Raw genomic sequence first — 12,070 nt, 5'->3', positions numbered from 1 at the left:
TTGTTGTACCTAGACAGGCATCAGGTGTGTCCTTTTTGGCTGTTCCAGAAAGGCAGGGGGTAAGGGCAGTAGGAGTTGGACTCTGGGATAAAAGTAAGGCGTCTTTGGCAGACAGTGCTGCTTGGAAGTGAATGATGAAGGGGCTGAATGTGCATAAACAAGACTATCTGATAGGATTCATGCTGTAATTGGGATGTTCTCCCTCTTTGACCATCCAGTAGGAAGGATGCTGGCTGTTATACACAAAATTTGTGTGTATTTTTGATTTATTTTTTGTTGTTGTTGTTATATTTGTAGTACAGCCCCTCTTCTATCCTGGAAATTACTGCACCAGTATGAAGAAGTAACTTGCTTACTCTGTCAGCTAGCTGCAAACTGCGTGTGTATTTTCAGCCATTATTCCTCTGTATTGAGTGTGTACTCGTATTTATGTCTCCAGCTGGGGATATATTGAAGTCCCATAATCCAGTTAAGAGTCAGCTGTACTGATTAAAGTAAGGAAAGAGGCTTTTTTGTCAACTTTGTTTTCCCAAGCTCTGTCCCCCAGTGCTTTCTTCTGCACTGTGCTCCTTGACTGTGTTTAAAGTTTGCCATCCTGCTTTGATGTATTTTTTTTTTTTCCCTGCAGGCCAGCACTTGGTCATCTGACAGCTCTACATCTCAGAGTAATGTTTAATATCCACGAAAGTTGTGACATAGATATGGTGTACCTCAAGGGCTTTGACTGGCTCAGAGAACTAAGAAAATTTGTTTAGTCTGAGCCAGAAAGTCCTCCAGTCAAAAATTCCTTGGCCATACAGATGTGAATTTCATGGTTGCAAGCTAAACCAGGAAATTTTCAATGTGATTTTTGATGTCTGTTAGGCTAATAATTTGATGGCATTTGAGAATCAACCTGTACTTATGTAAGACTTTTTCCTTCCTCGAAAAACATAGTTTCTGCATAACTATCTTCCTATAGATGATAAAGCAAAAGACAAAGGGGACATACTAAAGATACCTTTCTGAGGAAAAAATGAATTCCCTAAATATCTATAAGGCTGTTTTGTACAAATGCTGTGGATTTACTCCATCTAGAATTGATTGTTCTTAAATATCTTAAATATCTGCTAAATTTTCAGAATTTACATTAATAGTTAACATGGAGGAAATATTCCTCTCATGATTAAATAATATTTCTGAAATGTTTAAGTCTTTAAAGCAGATGAGGAGACTTCCTTTCTGATCAGATAAACGAGGAAGATATATATATACGCTTTTTTAATTGTAGTGGAAAAAAGAGACATCTCAGCTGTTCAATAAAATAACCGGTTATACAGGTGCAGAAGAAGCAGTGTTCAGTAAGGAAACATCCAATTTTTAATGTCATGAAAACTTGTCACGATTTCCAGGCAAATTTTGCTTTCAAGTGTTGGAACAGGCTGTGAAGGGAGATGGTGTAAGAAATAGGCAGATGTGGCAATGAGGGTCAGAGGGCATGGTGGGGATGGGTTGGTGGTTGGACTTGGTGATCTTGGGTCTTTTCCAACCTTAATGACTCTATGATTACTGTTGCAAAGGCAGAGTAAGGTTCGCAAAATTGACACTTTTGGAATGATGATCATAAAGCTTCCAAAGAATATTCTTTGCTCTCTTTTTTAAAGTTTTATTCTGTATGAATGCTGCTATTGGTAGTAAATTTGTTATGTGTTTTCCTGTCATTCTGAAGAAGAATATGACAAAAAATTACCTATGCCTGTACAATATTTTTGTCCTTTCCTGAAGGTGCAATTTATATATGCATTTTATAATAACCTTTCAGTGTAAACCTTTTAGGTTATATTTGCAGCAAAAGCAGAATAAATCAAATACTGGAGTAGCACCTGTATCTTTGACATATGCTTAATTGGTGCTTTTCAAGATACCCAAAAATAGGAGAACATCTTTTAAGAAAGATATATGCTTCGCTCTTTTATCTGCCATTCTATGAATACTGTTCTAAACTGCACTTTTAGACCTGTACTAAACCAGTATTGATATTGACCAATCTGATTGTAGAAATACTTGTGAACATAAATTTCATGGTCATAGTAGATTGATTTAAAATTGCAGCCACTGGATATGGGAACTGTTTCAGTGGAATGTCTGGTTTTGTTCTTTGTGGGGTTTTGTTTGTTTGTTTTGTCTTGTTTTTCTTAAGAAAAGGATGGATATCATGTTTTAAATGGCTTTTCTTGATGTGTGTTGTTGTATCATATTCTTTTGATCATCCTGTTTTCAAAATATAGTTTCTTTCTATTTTTCTTAATCCTTTGTCCCACAATTTGTTGGATTGTTTGCTTTTGCTGTGTAATACTAGTACAAGTCTTATAGCACTATTTATTTGATTGATGGAAATCAGTGTGGGCACCTACTTTTGCCCCTACCTTCTTCTCTATTTGGCTAATACAATGACTGAATATACTTTCATTTTGTGTGTTGCATGTGTATATTTAAACAAAAAAAATACTCGTTTGCATATATGTTTTTTTGCTTCTTTTTAAAACCTTTCCAAACTGTATTGATTCTTTTGTTCTGTTTTGTTTTTGTTTCTTTCTTCTTTTATTTTGCTTCTTAGTCTAAGAATGCTTTTACCTCTGAGAATGGAGAAGTTCATTCAAACTTAGAAATGATATGTTACATTCTATACACAGATTTATTAACTTGGTGCATATGATATGGTAAAAGAATATCTCAACTCAAATGTCAAAATTTCTTCAAAACTCCTAGAGACCATATTAATTCATTGTAAGTTTTCTTTATTGACATATAGCAGAAAATTAACTTTGAAATTACTAATGAAAGCAATGTTTGATTAAAAAGTATAGGAGTACTATTAAATGTTCCCCTTTTTTATGCAGAAACACGAACAGATAGAACAAAGAAACTGTTTAGACACTACACAGTTGGATCCTATGACAGCTTTGATGCTTCAAGGTAAGGATTTTTCTTTTCGATTGCAATCTGTTTGCAAAACCTTTCTGAGTTGTATTTGTTACTTATGATTTGGACTTTAGAGAGGAAAAGGAAAGCAGATTACAAAACCGAACTTCTAAGATATCATTCTACTTCTAGATCTTTTTAACATAACTTATTCTTTTCTTATGGGATGGGTTCACAAAAATCATGAATAATGAAGTAATAACAAATTTATGTTCACTATTATGTTTTTATGAGTAGTGAAGGAGATCAGCATTTCACAGAAGCTGTATGTCCTAGCTGTTTCCACAGTCAAAGGCCACTTAAGCTGGATATTTCACAAGATCAGGCTGTTCGCAGAATCATACTTGCTGACTAGAAAACCAAACCAAAGTTTTATGATTTATTTTTCTGAATGATATCTTAGATCCTAAGCAGAAATTAAGCTGCTGGAAATTAGAAATTTTAGAATTTAGGTAAATTGTTTCTAATTTCTGCTGAGTATTCATGATTTTAAAGCAGGTTTTTCTCCTGCATGTACATAGGATGTATAGCCATCTTCTGGTAGGTAGTTAGATATTGGTGTCTTGAGAAAATTGTGGTGGCATACTGGAATTTCTTACACTTTTCTCCTGAACTGCCTAATTACAGCTTTTCAAGAAAGACACCTTTTTTGTAGAAGAGTTCTGAAATGTGTAAAGCAATGATGGCAGAGTTTCATGTGTCGTGTTATCTATTTCAAGAAAAAAAGAAAGTGGTAACTGCTGTTTCTATTATGTGATCTTAGTCCAAGTTCTGAGGCTTATGCATAATTTCTGTGCCAGTTAAACAATTTGGAAGAATTTGGAGGGTGAAATTCATGTCGGATGAAGTTGTTTGGATGCCCAAGGCATCCTTCCTTGTTCCTGCTGGTCAGTGCACAAAGCTCTGAAAGGCAGAGAGCCCGCTGCTTGTCTGCTGCTTTCAGCCCGTAAATATTTGGAAAATACTAATGCTTTAGTCCCATTGAGTTGTAATTTGAAGGACTATTGCAATGCTGGATGAAGAGGGAAGGTTTGGTGGCACAGTGGGAGAACGCACAGACTTGTGGGTGAGATATGATTATCCCATCTTAGAGTATCTGATGTTCCTGTTACAGAACACAATGTGCTGTAGGGCATCAGCTCTGGCTACTGTGGAGCAGAGAAATCCCATTTCCACATCTTGCATATTGCCCTGCTGTGATCAGCCAAGTTAACAGAGCTTTGCACAGTGGGACAATGATGTGATTGACTACATAGTCTAATAATGATAAAGTTGTCAAGAAAAGCTATTATGCTGTGCTATGAAACACGTAAATGTTCTGCAGAGCAAGAGAACTGGTTAAAAGTTTCATTTTCGGAGAGCCATGATGGCTTTTTGCAGGACTGTCTCATCATTCTATAACCATAGCCTTGTCTCTGTATTTCAGTGTTAACAGTGTTGTTTCAGTAAAGCAAAAAGCGATGGCTATATCACATTGCCTCACAAATACCAAATAGTTCCATTTGGAAACCTAGTCTTACCTTCTAACAAAAAATGTTTTCATTTGAAAATGACAATTTTTTAATTTATTTATTTTTTCTTACTCTTAAAGTATTGGGTTTGTGTAATGCAACAAAGCTCTAACACATTTACATTGCCTAATTCAGACTACAGCCAGGCAGGAAGGTTGATCAGATAAAATGAAAAGTTTTCATACACACCCTAGTCACTGAGTAATCAGATTTGAAGTATATTTAAAATTGTTCTGAATTTGTCATCAGTATTTTGTAATTGTCTAAGTACAAGAAAAAGCACCAGAGTTCTCTTGGCAGCTTCTGAATAAAGCAAAGTTTTGGAGAAAATTCATTTCCAGTGAGAATCTGAATCCCAGGGGTCCCATTTTGAAGGATCATAATGATAGCCCAGCAGTACAAGCTGAAATTAAAATGGAAAGGTAGGAGAAAGTAGTATTAATGGAAAAATTCAGGAAATAGAGCTGAAAGGTAGACCTGTCCAACACTTTTTTTTTTTTAGAGAAAAATGTTAATTTTAGATTTTTTAATAATAATACAAGAAAATTTAAAAATTTAAAAATTGGTGACTGAGTTTCCAAAAAAGAAAATAAATACATTTTCCCTGAGACACATATAATAACTTGCTGTAATGAGGTGTTTACTGAGAACATATGCTACATTGCAAGGTAACCTTCCTTCTTTATGCTTTTCAAACATGCTACATAGAAGAGAAACACAATTCTGATACTTGCTTTATTAAAACTGCAGTAGCAAACATGCAATAGCATGAAATTGAGATTCAAATACTGGACTGAGACTGTAAATCAGCTTTTTGTACATCTAAATGGTAATTTTACTGTTGCTTAACTATTGTGGCAAAGAAAAAGAACTTGTATTTAAGAATGACAGGAGATCGGTGTCTCTTTTTAGCATGTTGAGTACATTTAACTCCTAGCATGGGCTTCTTCAGAGAGTGATTGTTAAAAGTGGCAAACATGATGTCAAACTAACAACAGCTTGTGATATTTCCAAGTTAGTACACTGCTTTGATTACTTTCTGTGTTATGGTTTCCTATCAAAGTAAAGGAAGAATACAGGAAAAAAAGTGATATAACTGCTCACAGATAAGCTTTAATAAACATTTGTTAGAAGGCGATTGTGTTTATGTGCTAAGAAGAGCTTTGAAACCAAAGTATTAGCAAATCTGACTCAATTCCTTTCCAGAGATGTGGGGGAGTGAGGGGAAGTCTCTGCTCCGCTCATTTTCTCCTTCCTGCTCCCAGAAAGACAAAAACTGCTGAGTAGAAATATTCTGTTCAGAAATCTATATTAATAGGCTTATTCACATGCAGGAAAATATATTGTACGTGGCATTTTTCATCTTTAGGAAAATGTGCGACTTGAGTAATGAAAGTTCATTAAATCCTATTTCAGCTTTGCATAAGAAATGAATATTCCATAAATTAATATTCCGTGAAAATGGATAGTATGCTTACTAACGTGCAGAAAGGCAGTGAGGATTCCTTGCCTGTTCAAATAATCATTAAATATCATACAAATATAATGTTTGGAACTACTGAGAAAATGTATCAACTGACTTAAGTGCTGATTGGATGTATTAATTCTGTTATGCAAAAATGATGTTGTCTCTTGAACCTGTCATGTGCTGCCACTGCTGCCATTCCTTTACAGTGATTTCTCTACTATTTTATTAAAAACTTTTAATAACTAATTTCTTTCAGTTTCCTTTAATTCTATGCAGATGAACACTGAAGGGAAGGATAGGCTTTGTTGCAATTGCAGATGTTTGAGAGAGGACAAAGCCTCTTATGCTAGGAGGATAAACGGGAATATATACATGTCTCTGGACATTCGTCTCAGGCTTCAGCTGTGGAGGCTGAGCTGAAAAATGGGATTGCCGGTTTCCTTCTGCATCCCAGATGGAAAACAGAGAGCCCCATGCCCACAGTGGCTGGAGTGTGGCATCAAACCCAAGGAAATAGAGAAGACCCTATATGGCATCAAACCCCAGGCTAAAGTCTCCACTTGATGGCATGCCGTGCAGCCTCAGATAGGAGCAGGAAGTAGGCACAGACAAAAAGCAGATACACCAACGCAATTGCAGGGAGATATATAAGACAGCTTTGACACATCCCTAGAGCTCTCTGGCTTTCCCTTCTTTTGTGTTCAGCAGTAGTTCCAACAACCATGAGATGCTGCTTCTGAAGTTGGAGGTAAGGGGCAATCTACCGAGTCTTGCTGGAAAAATATTTGTGTCTGTCTTGACCAGACTAAGTGGGCAATATTGTACAAAGAAGAAGCTTCCAGAAAACAATTTGTATGCCTTAAACCAGTTATTTCATGAAGTCTTGTTGAATTTCAATTTAATAAGAGAAATTAATATTAAGGCATAGAATGGATGTTGAATGTTTTTTTTTTTAATTTGAATTAAAATCACTACAGATCTTTACAAATTATAATTTTTAATCTGCTTTTTAACATGCAGTGAGGGAATTGATTCCATCAAGATAGGTTAGGGAGTTATTCACTCAGGAAAATCAGAGGGAAGACAAAATTAAATCAGTTAAAATGTGTAAGATTAATTATTTGTGCACTTTCACATGTAAAATATTAGCTACCTTTTGAAGGATGTGACTGTTGATAAAGTAACTTAGTTTTACTACTCTATAAATATAAATAATATGAGAAATTTCAGTAGTATGTAAGGATTGCAAACATGGTTTGGTGGAAGCACACGATCCAGTTGCCCTCATGGATTTGGGAACTTTATGACACACATATGGAAACTTGTACTACTGCATTAATTGCATCATCTGCCTGCTACCTTCAGCAGTATAGTGAAATAGCAAAAGTCAATAGGATAATGGAATTGCCAGCTTCTATGCAATTACAAAGTATATGATATAAATATAAGGTTTAATGTTCCTTCCATTACTTCCCCTTTCTTCACAGTCCAATTGATTTTCACATCTTTTTTTTTTTTTTTTCCTAACCACTTTAACTGGTACTAATCACTGACAGAAGTTTTCTTGGTGTCTTTTCATGACCTGCTTTTACTACAGCATTATTAAGAAGCACATGTGAAAGGACGTAATAAATTTTTTCAAAGGCTGATTGCCACTGAGTTATTGATGGAACTGAATTTATTTGCCTTCTGATGGTAGTTCTATTTTTTTGGATGAAGAAAAAGAGGAAAATTTGACTGTGTAGTCATACACAATGATATGTGTAAGAAAGCTTAATTAAAAATTTAATTCATTAACCCTAATGGCCCTGCCTGGACTCCAGTGGCAACATCCACATCTCATGAGCGTAGAAGCTGATGGAAGCAACTCCTTAAAAACCAACTGATGTACAAACACATTAAAAAAAAAAAACAAAAAACAAAATACAAAAAAACAGAGATCCTTCTCAGCTTTATATCTCATTAATTCTCTATTGATGTTGACATGTTGGGTAGAGTTGTATAAGCTTTAACAGACAGCTCAGAGAGCCTCCCTAGTGCAGATGAAGCTGTCTGCCCCAGGAACTTGTAGTGCTTTTTATATTTTTATTTTATAACCTGTAGAGTATACTTGTTGAATACCTCAGTCCTAGTCCCAAAGTTGTGCTGTGATTGAAGCTGCCTTAAAACTGGTAGCATCAGATGTAATACACAAGAATTACACTGTATTTTTTGTTTTAGTGAAAACTTTTGATTTGATGCAGGAATACTTTGATCTGATTGGATATTTGGCTTCCTGTGGAAATTCTCTTATTGTTCTATTCCTGGAAAATACAAATATTCATGAATTGATAGATAAATATACTCTTAAAATGAATGGAATTTTTTTGGAAAAACTCTGTTCCTTGCAAATCCTGAGATCCTAAGCACCAGGCAGGAAAAAAAACTGAGCTTTTCCTGGTTGTGGATCAGCAGTGGTATCATTCCTGTGTTGCAGTGAATTGAGCATATGTACTTGCTGAGGGCTGCTTACTTGTGTGCAGCTATCACCAGCAATCTGTTAAGTCTGACAAAGGGTTCTTCATGAAAGTTGAAGAGCTGTGTAAGATCTGTTGTTGTTTTTTACATTGTTTGCCACGTTGCTTCTCCCTAGACCTGGAGAGTACGAGGGGAACATTGGTAGTGGAGAGGTATTCTTATCAAGAGAGGGTTCTGCATTGATATAACTGGCTGCTTCTGATCTTCTGTTGGATGGCACCAGTTCTGCTGTACTAATATTTTCTGTGAGATTTATACTGTTCAGTTCATCTCTTTCAGGAGCTGGAGTAAGGATATGAAAATGAACACTTGTTGCTCTTAAAAACAAATTATTTTCTTTTACTTTATTCTTGGATTGATACATTGACAATAAGTTGAAAGGAATTTTACAGTATTATTATGCAGTATATGTGTATTTATTGCAGAAATAGATTTTGAACAATATTCTTGTTTTTCTCTGATGGAAAGAAACAAATACTATAATATTTTTATTTAAAACAATATATAGCTCAATCTTTCTCAGTGGGATGGTAGCAAAACTATCTGAAAATGCTCATACTTGTAGTGTATATTCACATGACGTAGTGGATGTGTTTACATTTGAATGCATGTTAAGATTTTAATGACATAAGATCTCTGCACATGTGATACTCTTGGTTATTCCAGACAGGGAGAACAAGAAGCACTGACCAAATTATGGAAACTGAAGTGTGAAAACTTTTTTTTTTCTTGTGTGTATTGTTACTTTATTTCTAAAGATAATTGAGTAGCTGGTGTGATGCCTGTTCTGAATGAATATATACTTGCTTTGAGTATAATGGTTTGATAGTGCTGAACTGCTCCATTGATGTGTGAGGTAGAAAAAGGCAGCTCATTTTTAATGCTTTATGCTTCATCAATGTGAAGAATATAATTTAATACAATTAGGGAAAGTAAGTATACGTTTAAGCAATAATTAAGGCATCATAGTTTTTTTGTGGCATAGGAGGAGATATAAGACGTGAAGTCTTTCATTTACTATTATTTAACTTCTAATGAAAATGATCTCACTTTCTAATAAACAACTTTGCCTTCACTGCTACTGTATGCTGCTGTGACCGAGCTTTTTATGTTGGTGACTACAGATAATATTTAAAGTAATTGCTAAAATTAGTGGGAAAAAAGGGTGTGTATGTGTCTGAACTGTAATATCGCTTTATTCAAATCTGCGCTATAATTGCATAAAAATGCATGTTAAGATCTACTGCAGTTACATTTAGGTGCAGTATTCCACAGTGAGTAGTGGGAATTTCCATAAAGTGGTAAGCCCATTTTTAAGTTCTTTGCTACCTTAATAGTAAAGTTTGTTTAAAGCACTTTAGTAAAATCCTGCTTTCAACAACCGATGACTTGTGACAGTGACTTAAATTTGTAAGACATCTTCTAGGCTAGATGGGCTAAATTTTTAGAGGTAGAGCAAGGAAAGACCAACAGTTCCCAAGAAGGAAGGTAAGAAAAATACATAGCTCTTCCCAATTTTAAAATTAAAAGTGTGTAACCATAGGTACTGATCTTGTTTGTCAATGCCGTGATTTGGTAATGGGCCATTTCTGTCACTCCTCTGGCCAGCTGTCGGAGAGCAGGAGGGAATTTAATCAGACATTCTGAATGTGGGGAGGAATAAAGCTTGCTAAAGTAGAACAGAGAGAAATAATATATATGTGTGTGTGTGTGTATATATATATATATATGTATACAGGAAAAGGAGTGAAAATGACAGAAGGTGAGGACATAAGAAAAGACTGTGAGGATGTGATACCAGGTTAGTTAGAAGCAGGAGATAATTACATGCTAGGATAGAGCAGAAGAAAATAGGAGATTTAATGTTTGTTTTTCTGGGAAAAGGAGAACAATTAATTTTCTAAGAAATACTGTTTTACGTTCTTGAGTCCCAGTCTCCACTGTGATGACTTAGCTTCCTCTGTGTGACCTTTAAGTCCCCGCTCCACTACACCTTTGGCCACCTTTCTCTCACCTAGTCACTAGATGAACAAAAGGTAACATATGGTGCCTTCAATTGTAAGTGATGCATTTTTAAGTTTTGGCAGTCCAAAAGAACAAATAACTGTGATCTTTCCTTCACAGAGAGCAATAATTTAAATAACTTTTTTCCTTCCTCCAGATAGAACTTAACAAATATTTGTTGTATTTACAGAATTTGATCTACAAGGCAAATTTTAAGGGTGGCTGGCAGACGTCTTTTTTCCTGTTAAAAAAGAAATTATCAAACTAGAAAGAGGTCACTGTAAAGCTCTCTCATCACACAAAACAGTAAGGGTGATGAGAGAAGGATGTTTTGTTCTGTTCTAGGACAAAACTGAGGTTCTGGAGTTGCATTTGTTTGGAGGTTTTGCTTCTGTCCAATTTATACAGATAGACTTGCTAGAGAGCAATAGCTGGTGTCAGGGTATATACACCTGAACACGATTCCCATGTATAGTAGATTGCTTTGACTTAAACCTGAGCTTTGTATTGCTGATGATTGCCAAGAACCTGACAAATAGAGCAATTATTTATCCAAGTCTTTTGAAACTTACTCTTTCATTGCCAAGAGGCGGATTAGCTTAGTCCTCAATAGCTGTAGCATGCAAGTGGGTATATCAGATGTGGATGACTGGCAGATCTACCAGCTGAATAGCTGCTGATCTTGCTAGGGGCGCCTGTGCACTCTGGCATAACATTTCATCTTTCATCTTCTCTGGAGAAAGAATCTTTAGCCGAAAGTAAAGCCTTTGTTAAAATATATTGAAAAAGATTATTTTTAAGAGAGAAGCATTTCACTAAAACTGGTTTTGTGAAAAAACTCCCAACAGAATATTAATGAAAATTCAGAAAGTTCACTGTTGAAAACTAGGGCCTAAGTGGAGTAGTTTGTGCTATGCTCTAAACCAGCAGTTCCAAAGATAGCAGCACGGTCAGATGCAGTTGCAGCTGTAACAGAGGTGGTTTTTATCTGTACTGTGAACACTTCAAATTTAATAAATTTTGAAATACACTTAAAATTAAACTCAGTGCAACTTTAATTAGTCACCCAATTTAGTTGAAATGCTAAACCAAAATTCCTACTGTCTCCAGTTCTTATAGTATAAAAACTGTTCACTGCCAGAAAGTAAGCTGTAATACAGCCAGCAAGCAAGAAAAGGGGGCAGTATGGAGAGATTCCAATTCAACATTATCTTAATTAAGAAAAGTAATTGCTGGTTTAAATAAAGGAGAGTTCTTTCTCTTCATCAGCTGGTATATGCATGATTTTTCACTATTGCTACCAAAGCTGTGAACTAAACTGGCCATTCTTTGACAAAATTTCTGAAAACTATGATACTGTTAGACAGGAACACTGCTAAGATGAACATTTCTCAAGCTTTCTTGTGGATAAGTAAACAGTTCAGAGTAGGCTTAATATAACTGAGGGCTTTAGTGTAGTTAGAGATGAAGCGAGGTGGGAACGTATTTCAGAAAAAAGGTAAGGATGCTGCCTCCTTTTTAATGTTAATGAGGTTGTAAAATAATATGGTAATTAGCCAGGGTTTTTAAATGGATTTGTGCAAATTAAACACTGACACCTTCCCTTCCC

At 35.4% G+C, this 12,070-nt stretch overlaps 1 protein-coding gene across 5 annotated transcripts in view; it reads left to right on the top strand.

Moving 5' to 3' along the window:
- Positions 1 to 12,070, top strand: part of SHANK2 (SH3 and multiple ankyrin repeat domains 2) — a 344,905-nt gene that overhangs the window by 191,993 nt on the left and 140,842 nt on the right. For all 5 annotated transcript variants that reach the window (XM_085224519.1, XM_085224521.1, XM_085224520.1 and 2 more), the window contains one exon: positions 2,880 to 2,955. In XM_085224519.1, coding sequence (XP_085080645.1) covers positions 2,880 to 2,955 — 76 coding nt within the window. The remainder of the gene's footprint in view (positions 1 to 2,879; positions 2,956 to 12,070) is intronic.

The sequence above is a fragment of the Meleagris gallopavo genome, chromosome 5, assembly GCF_905368555.1.
Source record: "Meleagris gallopavo chromosome 5, MGAL_WU_HG_1.1, whole genome shotgun sequence".
Taxonomy (NCBI): Eukaryota; Metazoa; Chordata; class Aves; order Galliformes; family Phasianidae; genus Meleagris; species Meleagris gallopavo.
The sequence above is the reverse complement of the archived record's forward strand: the minus strand, read 5'-3'. Positions and strand labels throughout refer to the sequence as shown.